General features: G+C 36.3%; 2 protein-coding genes across 5 annotated transcripts in view; one reads left to right on the plus strand and one right to left on the minus strand.

The window, feature by feature from the left end:
- On the plus strand, positions 1–8814 carry SYCP3 (synaptonemal complex protein 3). 2 transcript variants are annotated; one of them, XM_053942186.1, is made up of 9 exons: positions 1–157; positions 1660–1806; positions 2379–2454; positions 3426–3460; positions 5159–5276; positions 6218–6317; positions 7064–7162; positions 8326–8430; positions 8566–8814. In XM_053942186.1, the coding sequence occupies exons 2-9, from the start codon at positions 1677–1679 to the stop codon at positions 8617–8619; spliced, it is 717 nt and encodes a 238-aa protein (XP_053798161.1). In that variant the 5' UTR covers positions 1–157; positions 1660–1676; the 3' UTR covers positions 8620–8814. The 2 variants fall into 2 exon arrangements, with proteins under 2 accessions (XP_053798161.1, XP_053798162.1); XM_053942187.1 differs by having other exon boundaries at positions 1663–1806.
- The window catches only part of CHPT1 (choline phosphotransferase 1), a 20819-nt gene continuing 10787 nt past the window's right edge, over positions 8481–18512 (minus strand). The window contains exons 4-9 of one of the 3 annotated variants that reach the window (XR_008430829.1): positions 15737–15821; positions 13987–14118; positions 13434–13592; positions 12475–12600; positions 11315–11964; positions 8481–8645 (exon numbers count right to left, since the gene is read on the minus strand). Coding sequence is in view for 2 of the 3 variants with exons in the window: in XM_053942184.1 (XP_053798159.1) it covers positions 8601–8645; positions 11854–11964; positions 12475–12600; positions 13434–13592; positions 13987–14118; positions 15737–15821 (658 nt within the window). In the remaining variant the exon portion in view is untranslated. The remainder of the gene's footprint in view (positions 8646–11314; positions 11965–12474; positions 12601–13433; positions 13593–13986; positions 14119–15736; positions 15822–18512) is intronic. The other 2 variants (XM_053942184.1, XM_053942185.1) reach the window with 2 other exon arrangements.

Genomic DNA, 18512 nt, shown 5'->3' on the forward strand with positions numbered 1-18512 from the left:
GGCGGAGCCGCGGGAGCGGCGTGAGGGCTGCCGGGGACCCCGGGGCTTTGGGACCGCCGAGGTTCTCTCTGCTGCGGCGGGAGGTGCGAGGGGCGCTGTCCCTGCTGCCTGTGCGTCCCCTCAGGCTGAGGGGCCAAGTCTCCCTTGCTGCTCTGAGGTGGGTCACCACGGTGAAAAGCCCCGCACAGGAAATTCACACAAGCACCGGTTTGTTTAATGTCTTTTTGGGGCAGGGTGGAAAAAAAAAGAGGTGGGTTTCTCTAAAAATCACTGTTAAAATACACAGCTATGGATTGAAGACACTCAGATCGGCTAAAACGGGTACCTACACGGGATGGGCGGGGGCTGCTTGGGCTTGTGAGGTGGCAGGATTGTTTTACCCCTGGCTGAGGGGGATTGAGAAGTTCTACTTTGTAAACTGAGTTTTAGTACGAAGGAAAGTGTCTGTATGTCAGACAAAATAGATGCTTGCAGTTCAAAGTTAAAGTGCCTTAGCAGCACAGGGACAGGTACAGCCAGGCACTATGGACCAGCACTCTCCTCCTTTACATCATGTCCTCAACAGGCAGTAGTCAAAAAGCAGATTAAGTCTTGACAATTTTCTCTCATTTGAGGATAACTCTAATACAAAGGCTTTTGATTTTCCAGTCAGTAAAGACACTTGTTGTTGAAGACACTTGTAAAATCTAAAATTCTACCTACTACGAAGAGAAGCATCAACCTCAGAAAAAGCTTGGTATTAAAAAGTACTCTTTCCTCAGCATAGTGTGGCCATGTTTGTACAGATCTGTGGAATTTCGAATTAAAAAACATTTTCTCAGCTATTGAAAAATAACTAAAAAAATCCCAGCAAAAACAGAAATAGGAAACTGAGGTGTGTGAGAGAATTGATAATGTTGGGGGACCTCACAGTCCTTGAAATTCAAAAGATCTTTAATGGAGTTCTCAATTTCCATTTGTGAACTTAATTTTTAGGTCTGTCTCTACCCTGGCTAGTGGAAAACCTAGTGATATTTCTAGCAGTGTTGGATTGTGTCTAGAATGAGAGGTTTACTAAAGTAAATAAATGAATAATTTTTTTAAGAGAGTAATCTATGTGTAAAATGTTTGCCAGTGTAGAAATGGCATTACTTACATTACAGAATGCAGCGGTGTAATAGCTATAAAGAAAGATAAATTGGAACCTGGAAGTTGCTCAGGACTTTTAAAAAATAGCATAAGCATATGTATATTTGACTTTACAGTGTGGGATGTCTTGTAGAATCACATTGTTCTCTATGGTTTATCATTTCTCTGTTTTGGACAGGAATTGGCATAGCTTTTGGGGAATGAAGTACTGGACATGACAAAATGTGTAATAAACCTTATGGAAGCTAAGCTGGCAAACATCTTAAGAAAACAGATAATTTATCTTTTTTTTCCAGCAGAATCAAGTATGTTCCTAATAGTCCTGACATTTTTTAACATGTTTTTAAAAGCATCACTGATGGGTAATGCTGTGGAATACCTCAAAACTAAACCAGTTTGACTGCTTGCATATCTTTACAGGCACAGTCTGTTAAAGAGATATCCATAATAGGTCCATGTAAGCATGAAAACATATTTATTTTCAATTTATTGTGGAGGAAGTAATGTCACACACACAATATACTGTCTCAGTAGGAAAAGATCTCACCATGGCACCATCAGGAAGAAAGCATGGAGGAAAGGCTGGTAAACCAGCACAGGAAGATCAGACCATACCTACTTTTGACTTTGAGGAGGAAAGAAAAGAACTGAGTGGATCAGAGGAAGATATTAGAGAAGGTGCTTATATAAATGTTTTAGGACATTTGTAAAATGTGAATTTTATCACATTTGTGACTATGAAAAGAAGGGAAGAACTTCTGACTCAGCCAGGGACTGAGCACAGCATGTTTGTAATGCCAAAGACCACCAGGCTCCTACTCTGTAATTTTGATTGGTAATTTTCAAAATAATATAAAAAGAAAACTCACAAATAGATATTTAAAGGTACAGAATTTCAGTACATTTTTTACAGTAAAATTCAGATTGGACTTTTATAAATTTTTGTGTTACTTTTAGCTTTCTGATGATTGCTATATTGAGAGTTGTGAGTAATGGTTCAGTAGTGGACAGAGAAAGTAGAACTATTTGGGAGCAGGGTAGAGAACTCAAAGCAGTGCCAGCTCCAATCTGGCCTTTCAGAATAATTCATCACCATCTGTCAGCTCCAGACTCAGAGTTATGGGAGCTGCCTGTGTTATTGATGGGAACTGACCGTGAGGTATGGTCAGGGAAATGGCATTAGACTTTTAATAACTCAAACAACCAACACAAAATGTATTTTTGTAAACATTTTTATACTCCTTCTTAAGGTGACATACCAGTAATGGACAAGCATGGAAAGAAAAGACCTCTGGTGACTACTCATGTGGTTCCAGATGATGTGGGGTAAGGTTAGATGTTTGGGGGCCTTTTCCTAAATAAACAGGTCTTAAATAGATACCAGCTTCAGTTACTCACTATGCTTATTTTTGCTTTGTTTGAGTTTGGTTTGGGAATTTTTTAGTATTCGATTAAAAAAATCGAGTGACAGATAATACAGTAGTTATAGGAAAAAAAATGTAAACAGTAATTTTTCAGTTTCTTTTGAACATGCAGAAAAATTTATATATTTGTGTGTTCTTAAAATCTGTTTCTTTTAAAGTATTAGTTGTTTTATCCTAAATTGTTGATAATGTTATTAAATTCTGTTAATTTTTTTCTTCTCATTTTAGTTGCTTGAAGATATTACCAATACTTTAAACGATCCACATATTGCATAAAAATTATTTTACAGATAAATCTTATCAAATTTAATATTAATGGACAATGTAAATGTAATAAAAAAGTACATGCTAAAAGAGTTTTCAAACAGATTATAACTGTTAGGTTGAATTTACTGTTTTTACTGTGTTATAACACTGCCTTACACACTGGTGTTACCATCTTAAAGATGCTGTAAAAAAAACTCTGAAATTACTTGCCTTGGGATTTTTTACTGTGCCAGTCATGCTAACTGAGATGAATATGTTTTTATTTGGTGTTCCAAATACCCATTCTGTTTTCTTTGTTATAGGGAACAATCAATTTTATTTACTGACTGCCCTTACTTGAGAACCATTAAGTGCCTAATAGTGCCTCTTTACTGGGGAGTCAGCTAATAGATTCTAGCTTTTTTTTTTTTTTTTTAAAGCAAATTAGTCTGAAAAAGAAACCTCTCATAAGAGGAGAAAAGAAGTAAAATTATTTTGTCTTTTGGCAATGGCAGTTCTGTTCCTGCTTAGAAATAATAGGCATGTGAATAAAATTAGTTCTAAGCATATTCAACAGGTCTAAAGTCAGAAAATGGGCAAATAAAATTTTGAAACACTATTTTGTAGGGGTGAAGTACAGAATATGTTGGAGAGATTTGGAGGTAAGTACATTTGCATTCTAATAAATAAAAAATAGCTGCAGAGTTGGCAGTAATAACTCACCATAAAATAACTTTCAAGACTTATGTAAAATGACTAGTCTCTGTAGCACTTTTCAGCATTTCTGAATAAAGCCAGTTTTCAGGAAAAAAAAAAAAGTTCTATCTAAGGAGAGCAAAGGGAAAGAAGAAGAGGGAATAACTGCATATAAATAAGTCACAGCTTGTAAGTGTAGATAATTACAAAGGAAAAGGGAAAGATGCATGAGTGCTTTGGATAATCAATTCCAATTTTCAGATAAAGTCTAAGAGGTAATAAATATATTGTAGAGAAAAGGGACAATAGCAGTTTGCTGTTGTTCTCATTCAATTTTTTGCTACACTGACATAGAGGATACTGGGGATGGCAAAAGTGAGAAATAAGGGAAATGTATATGTTAATATAAGCAGCAAAAGAGAACAAACAGTTCTAATTCTAGACAAGCAATTTTGGAAGTAGAGTTTAGTTGTGATACAGAATGAGAGAGCAGTCTGTACTTAATACTTCCAGGAATCTAGAGAGCAGGGAATCAGCAGGTAAGAGAATTTCAGCAGTCAGAAGGAATATGAGTTTCTAGAACAGCCAGATAAGGAGCGTAAGTAATACCAGTCATCCAGTGATGAGCAATTTGTGTGTGTCACTTAGCGGAATTTAGTATAGTCATAATCAGATCCTCAGGTGGCTTTACCTAGTTAAACTACAGTGATAGGATAGAGAAAAAACACTTTTAACATTTGTAAAGAATGTGCAATACCCAACACAGAGTAAACAAACATCAAAAAGCCCTGGAAGGAAGAGAAACCATCTTAATGCCAGCATTACACACTCAATAGCTGAATAATACTTTCATTGTATGTAATAAAATAAACCTGTACAGAGTCATTACTTGCATATCAAATTTACGGTGAAAGAGGATCTTGAGTAACTCCTTAATCCACAAATTAGGACTTTCGGCTGTCACAAAACTACATATTTTGTATTACATATTAGAATTACAGATCTGGCAATTCAGATAAGAGGAGGATTTCAATGCTAAAAAGTTACAATTGCATGTAATATAAGAATCAAAAAAGGAAAGAAAGGAAGGATAGAAGGAGGGAAAATGAATGGATCAGAGAGGATGCTGCCTGCACAGAATTGTAGGTTTGGCATTAGCAGAGACAGATGCCTCAGCAAATTAGAGACGTTTGACAGATGTTTCCTGAAATCTACAGTGAGAAGGAAAATAAATTACTGTATTCATCTTAAGCTGTGACTTGATAAATCTCCAAATGTAAATTCAAGTGAAACAAACACAGTAACTTATATTAGTACTTAAAAAGTACTGTCTCTCTGAAGTATAAAAATATTTATTAATTTATTCAGTATGCTTACAGGGATAGTAACCACATACTAACCTTAATTTATTTCTGAAATTGAAGAAATTTGCATATGACTCTCAAGCAGGTGTTGCTTAGGGCATGTGAGGGGCATAAGGAAGCAGCGTTCACGCCAGTGCCACCAGCAGGCTGAGGGACACTCACCACATCAGCAGATCACAGCAGCTTCTTGTCGCTAGAACACACCCCATTTGCTTCTTCAAAGTGTAACTCATCAGCCTTTTTAATACGTGGCACAATGTATCCAGTATGCCTAATTTCTAAATATTCCTTGGCTTTCAGCTGACATTAACAAGGCTCTCTTAGCTAAGAGGAAACGATTAGAAATGTATACAAAAGCCTCACTGAAAACCAGTAACCAGAAGATTGAACACGTTTGGAAAACGCAGCAGGAGCAAAGGTGAGCTTTACTCTTGGTTTTCAAGCCTGTGGAACTAGATTTCCTTCTGGGTCACAGAATGGATAGCTGGTCTGTCGCCTTGCAATAGCAAGTACTGTATCTAATGTTAAATGTCTGCTCAGGGCCTCTGCTGCCTCCTGTTGTGTTCACTTTGTTAACCTGACGTTAATAGTTTAAGAGATTCTATTTTGAACAGACAAATTTAGGATTTGGAACTCTGAGAGCAAGGCACATTAAAAAGTGGGGCTTACTTTTATCTTTATGGCAAGTGACCTTTGATGTTATTATGTATTTTAACACAATGGGGGAGGGGGTTCCCACTTTGGAATTTTCTGTTTCTACCTGAAAACTCAAAAATGTTCAGTAAAACTTTTAATACCATTCTGGTTAAAAAAGTAAATAATTTTGACCTTGCTTAACATTCCTCTCCCCTCTTAAGGCATATTTAATTACTAAATCAGATACCAGAGATATCAAAGTGAAAAAGGAGACAGCTAAAAACTAAAAGTCAGTAATACCTGTAACTGTCTTGGTGTTGTTCTATATTTATTTGTATTTGAAAGTTGTACGGAAAAATTTTAAGAAATGAGCTTATCAGTTTTGGAATATAAACGCCTTGTGTTAAATCAACCACCTTTCATTGAATTAGGAAAACATAGTAAATCTCAGAAAACCTGGCACTATTAGGAAGAACAGCTGTTACAATTTCTTTTTAACCAGTATTTTATGGGAGTGCTGTCTCTATAGATATATTCCACATCCACTCAGTATGTGTGTGTTCAGTTTTTCAAAAGATACAGTATTTAAATGGGGTCAGATGTCAAAATAGCCCATTTCTTTATCTATGCCAGCTTTTATTCTATTCCATGTGTATGCTGAACCTTAGCTTTCCTTGTAATTCCCTGTAGAATTTGTCATACTTACAGACTGTCTGTTTATAGGCAGAAGCTCAATCATGAGTTCTCCCAGCAGTTCCTGACTTTATTTCAGCAATGGGATGTAGATGTACAAAAGGCAGAGGAGCAGGAAGAAAAACTAGCGGTGAGTTTCCAGCATGGTGTAAGTTTCACTGTATTTTTCAGGAGGAAAATACTGTTCTTTTGATACTCAAGAAATGTAAAAACACTTTATGTAGTTTAAACATAAATATGAGATTGTTTAAATTTGGGAAGAGAGATGCATTTATAAACTTTATTGCAAGTTTATAAACACTGTTAAGTGATGCCCTAGGCCAGCATATGGCTTGAGAAAAACAAGGACCATTTAAGCAGAAGAAAGACATGTGCTGTTTCTCTCCATCCATAGTCTTTGGGTTCAGGGAACAAAGGAATTAAGGAAAGTAGTTGTCTTTTAGCATACATTCCTTAAAAACATTCCTGTATATAATAAATGTAGGATAATTTGATCACTGAAAGAGGATAGGAGCTATGCAATGGAATGTAATCTTGTGCTGTTGCTGTGTTTGTATTTCCAACACATTTGCAAGGTTTGCTTTTCCCTAGGTAGCACATTCCTTTGGGATACCCTAAGAAGCTGTGGGGCATAGCAATCCTCATGGGATTGTACAGGGATAATTGAGGTTGCAAGAGACAGGAGGTGACTTGGGGCTTCATCCAGTCTTCAGTCTTACTTCTGTTAATAAAAGCCAGGGTATCTTCTCCATATTACAAGGCACAGATTTCCAACAAAGGCAGATTTTCTGATTCTGAAAAATGAAACTAATGTGCTGTCCAAGCACTCTACTTAACAACAGATGGAATTATGTTTTTCTTTTGCTTCTGCTTCAGAATATGCTTCGTCAGCAACAAAAAGTTTTTCAACAGGCAAGAATAGTTCAAAGTCAGAGACTGAAAACCATTAAGCAACTCTACGAGCAATTCTTAAAGGTAAATCTTTTTCTTGGAAAGCAGCTGATCCTTATATCACTTAAGAAAGCTATACTAATTCAGTGTTTCAAGTTGTTTGGTATTTCTTTAACAAACTAATATATTAGACAGCAAGCAAAAAACTGTTTTGAGTACAACTACACAAAAATTTTACTTTTTTTATTTAAAGGCATTCCTCACAAGAGAAACTCTTCTGTGCCTTAATCATCTTCATGACCCTTTGCTGGAATCTATCCTGTATGTCTGTGTCTCTCTTGTCCTCAAAAGTCTGAACTGGACCCAGAACTCCAGGTTCACCAGCTGCATGGCCCCCAATATACAGAGCAGATTCAAGTCTATCAGTTTCTGACAAACCTTAATTTCAGTTCAAGTTATTTCCCAGCTGGTTTTGAAATTTCAGTTATGATAAGCTTGGTGTTTGGTTTGGGTTTTTTCCAAGCCTGGTAGTTGATAAAAATAAATCTGAAATGGAGCAACTCTTAGTTTAAAATAGTCAGAATTTACTGAGTATATTACAGAAGCATTAATAAATAATTATTCCAAAATGTCAAAAATGTCTTCATCAAAGAAGAAAAACTGAACAGACGGTCAAGTATTACTTTGATTTTTCTCTTCAAAGAACATCAAAAGGTAGAAGTCAAAGCTCAAATAAGCTTAAATAAATACAAATTAAGGAAAATGTAACTAGACACACACAGAGGTTAAGTGTAATTGTATGTTAAAAAGAGAAGATAACCAGAGAGTTTTATTTGGCTTATTTGGGGAGAAGTGTGCAAAGAAACGCAGTGAGGTTTATACTCCTCACTTCAAATTCCACAAGGCTGTCATAATATTGAACCCCTAGAATTCCTGACAGATGTCTGTCGATCTCCTCTTGTAGAATTTTTATCTTAACTGAAATGCAGAAAAAGTAGCTGAGACCTCACAGAGGCTGACTGGAGGGTTCTGTCTTCTTCCCAGGGTACATACTGTTTAAATAGGAATGTAGACTGGAGTATGAAGTCCTGTATGATTCCTCTGCCACGTTTGTGACAAACTCATAAATTATCTCTGATCACTGTAAAAATTAAATTGTAGTATGAATAATTATTGGTTTGTTTGGTTGTTTTAAATTAACTGCTTGACATTGAGGAGTTCTGAATTAATATTATCCTTAACTTCAGAGCATGGAAGAGCTGGAGAAGAGCAATGAAAATCTTCTGGCTGGTGCCCAAAATGAGCTTCGCAAGGAAATGGCAATGTTGCAGAAAAAGATTATGATGGACACGGTAAGTATCAGATCTATAAAGTTAGTTAAATGCAAAAACAGAACATTCAATTAAAACTCATTTGACGTTCATTTAATTCAAAGGAATCATATCGATACAGAACTTGTTCAACATTATCTCCTTTTCTTGTGACAGCAACAGCAGGAGATGGCAACTGTTCGCAAGTCTCTTCAGTCCATGTTATTCTGATGGCTCAGTGGAGGAGCAACTTGTACCTAAGTAACACGATACAAGTACAGGCATTAGAAGGATGTTGAGATTTAAATGTTTCAAGGTTCCTATTAAACTCTTTCCTGGATTGTTCTAATCTTGTTTGTTCGTGTTTTAAGAAAATATCTTAGTAAACTTTTATTACTGGGGGCAGTACTAACCCCAAACCATTCACCGTCTGTTCAGCTGATTTTTAAAAATTTCGTATCTACTTCCAATAGCATCAGACTGTTTAAATTGTTTCACTTTTTCTAATACCAAATTGTAACAAGGGGAAGAATTAATGAAACATGCATTACCCAGGGTTTTCATAATAACTTGAGACCTTTAGGCACATTGTGCAAATAGAAGCATTTCTAACAAGCTGCAAATTTTCAGTTTCAGCCTTTTAGTCTGCTGATATATTAGCTGTTATAAAAATTCACAGGGTATGACATAGCTCAGATAGAATTGTTTAATGATGTGTATTATGGTAAATTAAAGTAATTTTTGTTAACTCTTTTGTTAGTCTAGACATTGTACTATCTCTGTATTAGTAAGAGATTTCTAAACTGCTGTAATTTGTCCAGAAAATGGGTTTCTTTTAGATAAATGATGAGCTTAATGTATCAGCTCAAGTAATGATAATTAACCATTATGCATTTTGGGGTCTACTTTTTGTAGAACCACTGCTAGAAGAAATCTACCTCATTTATTTAGTACAGGCAATTACAAGCCTTTGAGATGGAATATTATTTTTTGCAATTCCAAATGACTAGCAATTTAGGGAGGCCTGAGTTTTAAGGGTAAAGCATTTATCTTTCACGTATCTCATTACTAAGAAAGTATAAACTAAACAATTGGCTTAGTGTGCATGTTTATAGAAAACCATTACACCTGAATATCTACTTTTAAAAATTAGGTAGTTGCCAACATATTTAATGCTTTGATTTGATACAACAGTAGATTAAAAAAAACCCATCCACACACCCACACACACAAAATGTGATGTTTTCACAACAATGTGTTTCAAAACCATATTTTTCTTCTCGGCCTAGTAGCATTGTTTTAGGTCAGAGTCCTAATGGTCTTGCAGTAACTTCAGCTATTTGATTATAACGAGTATGGAACTTCTTGTTCTGCCCCTGCCGGAATTCAGGACAGGAGCAAACATGGAAGTTACACTGCTGCACTGATGCATCAAGCGATATGGGCCTCTCATGGGTAACCAGTAACAATGCTGGTTTGTAATTACTGAATCTCAGCCCTCTAAGGCCAATGGCAGGAGGCTATGCAATAGGCGACAGGTTCTGCTTCAGATCTTCAATAGGAGGTTAGCATTACCTCCTGCTTCTGGTTTTATTTGTTAGTACTGAGTCATGGTTCTGGCTTTCTGAGTGATTGCTGCATTAGTTTCCTATTATCCACATACCCCAATCATATCCTGAAAACTACTTATATCTACTATCCCAGCATACAGTTTTGACCATTGTGGAGAACTCACTCATTTCATTCTTAAGATGTTACCCTGTGTCTTTTCATCAGGAGGTTAATTTGCTTACAGTATTCAGCCAAAGTAAAATGGTCATTACCATCTTCTTTTCTATTTGATCATGGCATGGGTTCAGGCTAAATTCACGTGCAGATGCTGTGTCATTTGCAGCCTCAAACAGGAGTAGTAGGATTCATTCTGAATTGATATTAGTCACTTCGAATTCTAGTCCTAACTGTAACAGGCAGTAACTGTTACAGTTATCCCTCAAAAGGATAATTATATTCCTCTTAGGCAGAAGGGTGGTGGATGCTATTTTATTTCTTCCAGACCAGCAGACAATGCACCACTTTGAAAGTTCCTTGAATGCCTCGGGAAGTACTTTTGAATTGATAAGCAGGTAGGAAGCTGCAGTGGTGGTATTTTTAAAACAAACCACGGCATTCTTTATTGGACAGTTCAGGAAGGACTTCATTAACTCAGAAGCTCAGGTACCTATCAGCAACTGGAAGGAGTAATGCACACTTACATTCAACAGCTTTTTACATAAACCACATTCAAATAGGACCTCTTGAAAAGAGCTTAAGCTTATAGGGTTTGTGTGCAAGTAATCATTTTTTCATACAGATAATAAGCTACTTTAATTCAGCTTTTCTATAATGGCAACAGCCCTCTTATTAGATATATTCTGTTACCCAGTGGGTCTGTTCTTAAAGGAAGAGAGAAGCTGATATTGGGCCTGAGTTCCTGTTTTGGAGAATTTTACATTATGGCTCGGTTTTGTGCTCTTTTGTTTGGATAAAGTAGAGTGGTAGCTATAAGACAATAGGATCAATTGTAAGGTAAATGAACACAGGGATTGCAAAAAGACCAGAGAGGGAAATACAGAAGGGCAGGCTGCAGTGCTGGAGCCACAGGCATTGGAGTTTATCAATGAACTTTGTCCTTCACTTGCATAGGCTTACAGATACAAGTTAGGGTGTCTAACTCTCCTTACACAGCTACCTGTAGTTTAGCTAAGAATGAAGTACAATGAGACTGACCTTAGTATGACCACAGAACCAGAAACTGGCCTTGAAAGAAAGTGCAAGCTAAAGTTTTATGTGGTAAGTTTTGTACTTAGATACTAGAGAATGCATGAATTCTAAAGGCACTCATAACAGTACTTTGGATCAGAAAAAAAAAAAAATTCCTGAGCTGTACCTCCTTTATCTACTGATCCTTACTGAGCTTGTTCCTTAGAAGTAGCAGAGGAGAGACTGAGTGATTTTTAAGTCATGGCTGCCTCATTTTACCAGTCTTAATAATGCAGGATTGAATTCATTGGTACATCTAACAACAACTTCAGAGCAGTTCCAACAAAATTTTAGAACCCAATGCTACAAGATTAGACATGAAGTTCCTCTTCGAATTCTGGTTGGTAGCACCTTGGTTTGCATCTACATTCACCAGAAGTACAGAATTAAAGTTACCTAACAGGAAATGGCAACATTTTCAAATGTAGTATCTGTGGTCTGAAACACAGGGAAATCCATACTGGTTCAAAAGTACAACAGCATCTGCAGAACTTTGTACCTACTAATTCTAACATCTGGTAATGTCTGAAACACCGTGAACTTTCTCACAAAACTTTTCTTCAAAAAGCTTAATCTGTCTTCCCAAAAACACAGAGGCTGCTTCATTCCCCTAACTGCTTCTTCTCTTGTCCTTGACCTATTTAATCAGTCATTATGGTTTTGAACCTGCTCAGGAGCTTGATGAGATGAAATTCTGAAGACATGTATATGAAGATGAGCGGCAATCTGTAGGCACACACCACTGGCATATCTCAGCATATCAAACAAGGATATGAACTTCAAAAGAACAAAACAGAACAGGTTAAAAAAAAATCACTTTTTAAAGTTGTCCCTACTATAAATATGCTATATTTTAATCAGAATTTATCCAAGTCACAAGCATAACATAAATACATCATTGTAACATACAGCTACAGTGTGGTCTAGTTTAGAATTAAAAATAAAGCCATCACAAAACCCCAACATACTAACAGCACTAAACACTTACAAGATCTGATAAAAAAACATTTGTCTGCAGTTCACAGAACGACTTTAAAAAAACCATATGAACTAAAGCTATCTCATCTATCATAAATCAGGAGAGATTTATAAATTTACTTTCATTTCTCTGTTCTAAGGAAAGCAAGCCAATCAGCTCCCAATAACTTATTTACTTGGTACGCTGGCACTCCCTCTGCAGTGACAACAGAAATGTGAGCAAGTCAGAAATGGCAGAGGAGAATGACAGGGACAATTCTCAATCCATTCCTTAAAGCATGGTCCAAACAAAAAGCATAAAACACTTACCAATGCTATCCACAGAACAATATATTCATCAATGAAACTGTTGAAGTACTGGTCCAAAAACAGAAGTCCTGGCCCAATAAATGCAGAGTCCTGAAGACAAATTTCACTTTTTGTCATGTGAGCCACCTATGTTTGGAAAAAAAAAAAACTAAAAAGTGCATCCCTGCAAGACTGGTGTAACTACCAGCAAAAAGGCATCACATTCTTGCCCAGCAATGTCCTCTTGGAAGTTACATCTATACCTGTGCATTTCAGCTATATGCAGGGGCTCCCCACTCTCTACTTTTCCAGCACTCTATTCAAAAGGTAAGATGATGCAAGTGTATTACTGAAAACAAATACTATGATTTTTTTTTTTAATTTTGGCTTTCCCTAGGAAGCAGACATTTTTTAAGTGGCAACACTTGTTCTCACTGTTTAGTAAGAAAGTCTGTAGAATATCTATTTTCTAGTGTTTGAAAAATGTCATCCTTGGAGGAAAAAATAAAAGCATCTGGCTGGATTACTGATGTTAGTAAATATGTAGTAAGGAAGCTTTTTTTAATCCATTAAGGAGTGTTTTATGAACAAAAAAGACAAAGACCGAAAAGACAGAATAGAGACAGAAAAGTTTCTCTCTTCATTTTAATGATCACAGTAAATTCTTATTTCAGATAATTAATGAAGTCACAGCACTGTTAGTAAGGCTTAAGAGACCACAGTAAGGATATTAATGACAGACAGTAAGTGCATTTCTAAGAATAAGTTAAACAAAACTGAAAGTCCTAACCAGTCCATTCAACAGCAAATACATGTTTTCATCAGTGTCACACATAATCTCTCTGAGTCCAATTCAGAATCTTGATCACAATGAATCTGGTAATACAGTAGCAAAGGAAAATGGGAAAACAGTGTCCCCTGATCCAATAAGTGTTAAGCCAAGAACCAGTTTAGTTTTAGGAGGTTTAGGACTGACTTACCACCAACTTCTGTGAGATTTTGGCATTCACAAGTCCAAATGTCAAGACATACAGGCAAGAATGCTTTTCAAACAGCTGAGTTGCAGACTTTTTATAAATTGTAATGGCCAGTGTGATAAGCAGTCCAATGTGCAGGCCTGGTGAAAGAACACTTGTTCCCTAAGATATAAAAGGATGGAAAAATTGTCTTAAACTTCAGTCACACAGTAAAGTCCAGGTTTTATATTTATATTTATATTTCAAATCCCATTAAACAAAACCAGAGTTGTCAAAACTTGTCAAAATCCATTAGTATTATGCCACTGCTCTTAGTACCCTTTGCAGTGACCACTAATCAATTCTTAAAGAAAATTCACTGCTGGTTCCCATGAGAGAAGAAATCCAGTAACAGGCAGAGAGAAGGTAGATAATGAACTTTGCTTTAGCCATCTAACATTCACATGCCTGTCTGCTTAAATGCTTAAACAAATAAAACCCTTATGGATCATCTGAAACACAATAAATTATGGGCATAAATTATTCAAACCTCATAGGAATTTTTAGAGCAACTTACTGCTATTGTAGATCCATTCTTTCCGACCCCTCCACCAAAGATGACACGGAAGTAATTGAAAAAAGAAAGTGCTGTTCCACACAGGATGCCAATAACTGCAAAGAACTTCAGTTCTAAGCCCAGCAAAGGGACCTAAGCAGAACACAAAAGAAACAAAACCAAAACCAAACAAAACAAAACAAAAAAAAGAGTAAAAAACAAACCACAACAAAACAAGAGAAAGATATTAGAAGTTAAGCACACAACACCTTTTTTAAGAAGCGATTAAAGCAGACACTCTTACCTACTAAACAAATGTTTTATTTGAACCCTCATTTTCCTAGGAACAAGTTTAGGACAACAGTGTTTAAAATTTGTTTCATTACTAAGAAAACAACAAGTATCTTTTGTAATGCTTAAACTCCACTACTGAGTACTTAAGTTCTGTTCTTGAAATTCAGCTAGATCTTAGTCTGCTCCTCCTTAATATGTTCTTCAAATATTTTCACCATACAAGCAAAAACACAACAGAGACTACTGCCATCAATCACCATTATATGGGAGCAGGAAGAGGGATAATTCCTTCTATTCCACTGGATAAAACAACACTGATCCACAGGAAAAACAAACACCATCTGCCTGCTGTGTATTTTGGCATGTTATTTGTATGCTGTATCTTTGCATTCCATGAGACTATCATGAATAGTCTCCAGATACAAATTTTAATTAAACAGTTACCTTTTGGAATCAATTACAGTTTCAAGGAAACTTCCAAAGGCAGCAGAGGATTTAATAAAGAAGCAATAAATAGAAACCGTTTACTGTATTTTTTGAATATATAGTTTTTTGAGATACAGCATAACTACAACAGATTCTAATAGAAAAAATTAATCATAATTTAAGTTTAATGCACCTACTTTGTTTTCCAACATGAGAACAAGCTTTTTGAAAATAGAAATAAAAAAGGCTGGGAAAAGGAAAAAAAGTTTAGCTAAACATTCCTTAATTTTTGAGTAAACTTTTGAACTAGTTTTCATTTCTTGGTGGTTTATATTTAGGTGAATTTTTACTGGTTATCAATAGTATGGAAAAGTACGTCTCAGCTTTTTGCACTATAACCAATCAGAACTATAAATTTCTGAGTAAAAGCCCTAGAAAGTTGAGGATCTTTTGATACTGTCCACTAAAGTGCAGTCTTTAAAGATCAGAATAAAAGCCAAAGGTATGGAAAAGTTTTGGGATAGAAAACAATGCTTTAAATATAAATATTTACATTTACATAGCTGTGACATAATTCTTAAAAATCAGTACATCTGCATCGACACAAATATGGATAACTTAACCAAAACCCTCTGGCTTCATCCCAAAGTTTCATTAAATTGAAGCATTTAATCCTTAAATTTTAAGATAAATTGTTTAACTGAAATGTATGCCTTACAATAAAATATACAAAATATATAAAACCAGAAAAAAACCCTATTTGCTAAAGCTTAAGTATGTGTGGAATACTAGTTCCAGGTCAGAAGTTTATATGTGGCACATGGGGTCTTTTTTCCTCTATGTAGCTATAGATCTGTGCACAGGGAGTCACATCAATAGATCTAAGTTAACTATGGCATTAAAATAACCTACACTTACACAATAAGCTAAAACAACATTACACAACTAGTAGATGTTGATAGTACTTGCACAGAGCAGCTTCAAATACCACAGGAACTGTGGACACTTGACAAGATACTCAACAGGAACTCTGAGCACTTAACACACTTACCTTATAGTCCCATATTCCTGGTCCTCCATAGGCAGATATCAAGAGCAGCATTGTTATGGTGATCTGAACTTCAGTGACATCAATTCTGTGAAGGGGAAAAAAAGAGATTTAGTTCAAGGACTTTTTGCTGTAAGTGTAGTTCAAATGATAGAAGTATATATAGAATATTACTTTACTTGACTGAGAAAGCTACTCTATATGGAGGCACACATCTCTGGCTAAGATTTAAAATTAAAGCTATACTCCCTTTCTGGAGCAAGCTACATATAATTTTGAAAGGGGGACTCTTTAATGAATACACTATTAACTATTTGAGAATTCTGTATGAACTTACAGATTTGTTGATGTGTAAGTGTCAAATCAAGGTTTAAGGTAAGCTCATAGTAAATGCAATCAAACATTTCCCTTAAAAGCACAGCATATAAAAGCAGAGACTATATAACAAGCAGGCTGGGAAAGAAGGGATTTCTTTAAGCTTCATATCATGAAAACTTGACAGATACAGCCTGCAAAACAAGGGAGGACTGAGTCAGTGGATAGGTAAGCATTTGCCATATTTCTGAGAACATGTAATTGCTATCTTGCTTTCCTCCATAAAAGCTGTTTTAGGAAAGGTTGCCTTGTATGCCCTATGAAGTCCAGACTACAGATTTCACCTTTTTTTGTTCTCAGACAACTCTTTATTTTTGTATTAAATTGATGAAACCTCACATGAAGCCAAGACTCAAGAAAAAGAAAAAAAAAAAAAATCAGTACTTTCTAAGTGTTAACATAAATAATTAAAATAATGACCAAAAAAAAGTGCATATCAAAGGTATCTTTTGTGGTACCAAAAGTTTTGAGATGGGTACCTTATTTTCATACTAAAGTTACCAGTAAACATTGATAATGAATGTTCAAGATTTCTTTTAGCAGTTGGAATAAATTTGCTGTTTTAAAGTATTATGGCCAATGTGTATTGCTCCTTACTTAGCACATGACCTATCCGCACAGGAAGCAGTGGATTTTTAGAAGCTAGCAATCAGCTTTTGGGTAATGGAAAACATTTATCTGAACTTGATAATCTTAGTTAAAACTCTCTTCTTTCATCAGAAAGATGGTGACAAAATATGCTAAATTTCATCACAATCTTGTGACTCTTAGAGGATCCAGAGTTTAAACTGCAGTTAGATGATAAGCTGAGGTGCTCATCGTCTCTTAAAGCCAAGAGAATGGGGAGTCCTTCCAGAGGTGTTGTATTCCCTCAGTTTTATTTGCTATAGTGCTCAATGGACTGTAAGGTGAACCATCCAGCTTGCCACTCCAGTGTAGGCTTTTCACCTTCTGCCCATTTCATGAAGTGGCTTGAGGTCCAATGACAGAGTGTCACAGGACAGTGGGGCTGGGAGTGGGCTCTTCCTTGTCTGCCAGGGATGAAGTGTTACATCCACCCTGCCATTGCTGAACTTGTCGGTTACCTTATACAAAAGCACCCATGTGCAAGTGTCCAGAGGTTGCACTCTGTACTATTAACACCAGGATTTCTAATCTGCATTGCCTTTGTTGTTGCTGGTGGGGGGAGGAGGCTCAAACTTGAAGTTGTGCCAAAGTTTAACACTTAATTTTACAGTGGCTCAGACTGCTGGTGGCAACAGAGCCCAAATCAGAGTCCAAAAACTTTACTCAGTTACTGTACAGTATTCCACAACCTGTTAGTGTCACATTATTCAACTCTCTGATCCTTCCGGGCCATCAGCACTAGGAATCTCATTTGTGATTTATTTCTAAAATGTGCTGCTAATTGAGAAGTGGCATCCGTGAAAACTTCCATCTTATTATGTACCATCATATTTAGAGCACTATACTAATACCTTCTTCTCTATGTTTAAGAGAAACAAAATTGGGAGCCTTGAAAAAAAATGTGTTTTCACTGGACAGAAGTTATCTCATGGAAAAGTTGTGTCTGTTTAACTTTGAACAGTAACTATGGAACACCAGGCCATTCTGAGCTGTTTGTACTATGCACTATCATTATGTTAAAGTAGAAGTCATCAAGTTTTTAACAAAATCTTTATGTAGTAAAGGAGTCTCAGTGCCTTCCCAATGTAGGGAAATAATTCTCATGCTTTTTGCAAGAATAAAAGGTACAGAAAAGCAGTCATGTCTGCAAAAGGCGAGAGCTCATGGCCTCCTCATGGGAGCATAGTCCAGCTCCCTTCAAAGCAGCCTACTGTCATGGACAGAAAGTGTCCTATTTCAGCCATCACTGTAAAGCACCTATTTTTGTTTACAGCACAAGATGTCCTTTAAAAACAAATGGATGTGCAGGCAGGCAGAAGAATTACAGTGGTAAATGTAATAATGTGGTAAAATGCATTACCAGCAAATCAAAAAGTTCTTATCAATATCACAGAGACAGGTGCATTTGATGCAGCTGTGCAGGGATAGCTGGTCACCAGCCTGTGTGCCTGCTGATTTGCTAAGGCACTTCTTGCAGGGCAGAGCTAAGTAGGACTATGTACAGGTGATTTAGCAAGTGACTGGCAGTAGCAGGACAGCCTTCATGTATCCCATTTTTTTCAGTTCTGCTGCCACAGATGTCTCAGACCTTTTCCTCTTTTCAGAAGTAATTATACTGAAGTGAAGCTTGTTGCTTAAAACCAGCAAAAGGCCATGGCCAGGCACTACCACAGGTATAGGAGGTGCAGCAATCCCTGCACTATTAGCAGTTAAACTAAAATTATTGTTTTCTATATTAATGTCATGACTTTGCCTCCTACCCTGCAGTGAAACAGAA

The sequence above is a fragment of the Vidua chalybeata genome, chromosome 5 (assembly GCF_026979565.1).
Source record: "Vidua chalybeata isolate OUT-0048 chromosome 5, bVidCha1 merged haplotype, whole genome shotgun sequence".
Taxonomy (NCBI): domain Eukaryota; kingdom Metazoa; phylum Chordata; class Aves; order Passeriformes; family Viduidae; genus Vidua; species Vidua chalybeata.

Coding starts and splice junctions, on each gene's coding strand:
- SYCP3 (XM_053942186.1), top strand. CDS start 1,677: ATGGCACCATCAGGAAGAAAGCATGGAGGAAAGGCTGGTAAACCAGCA. Junction 3,461..5,158: donor TATGTTGGAGAGATTTGGAG/GTAAGTACATTT, acceptor CTTGGCTTTCAG/CTGACATTAACAAGGCTCTC. Junction 5,277..6,217: donor AAAACGCAGCAGGAGCAAAG/GTGAGCTTTACT, acceptor GTCTGTTTATAG/GCAGAAGCTCAATCATGAGT.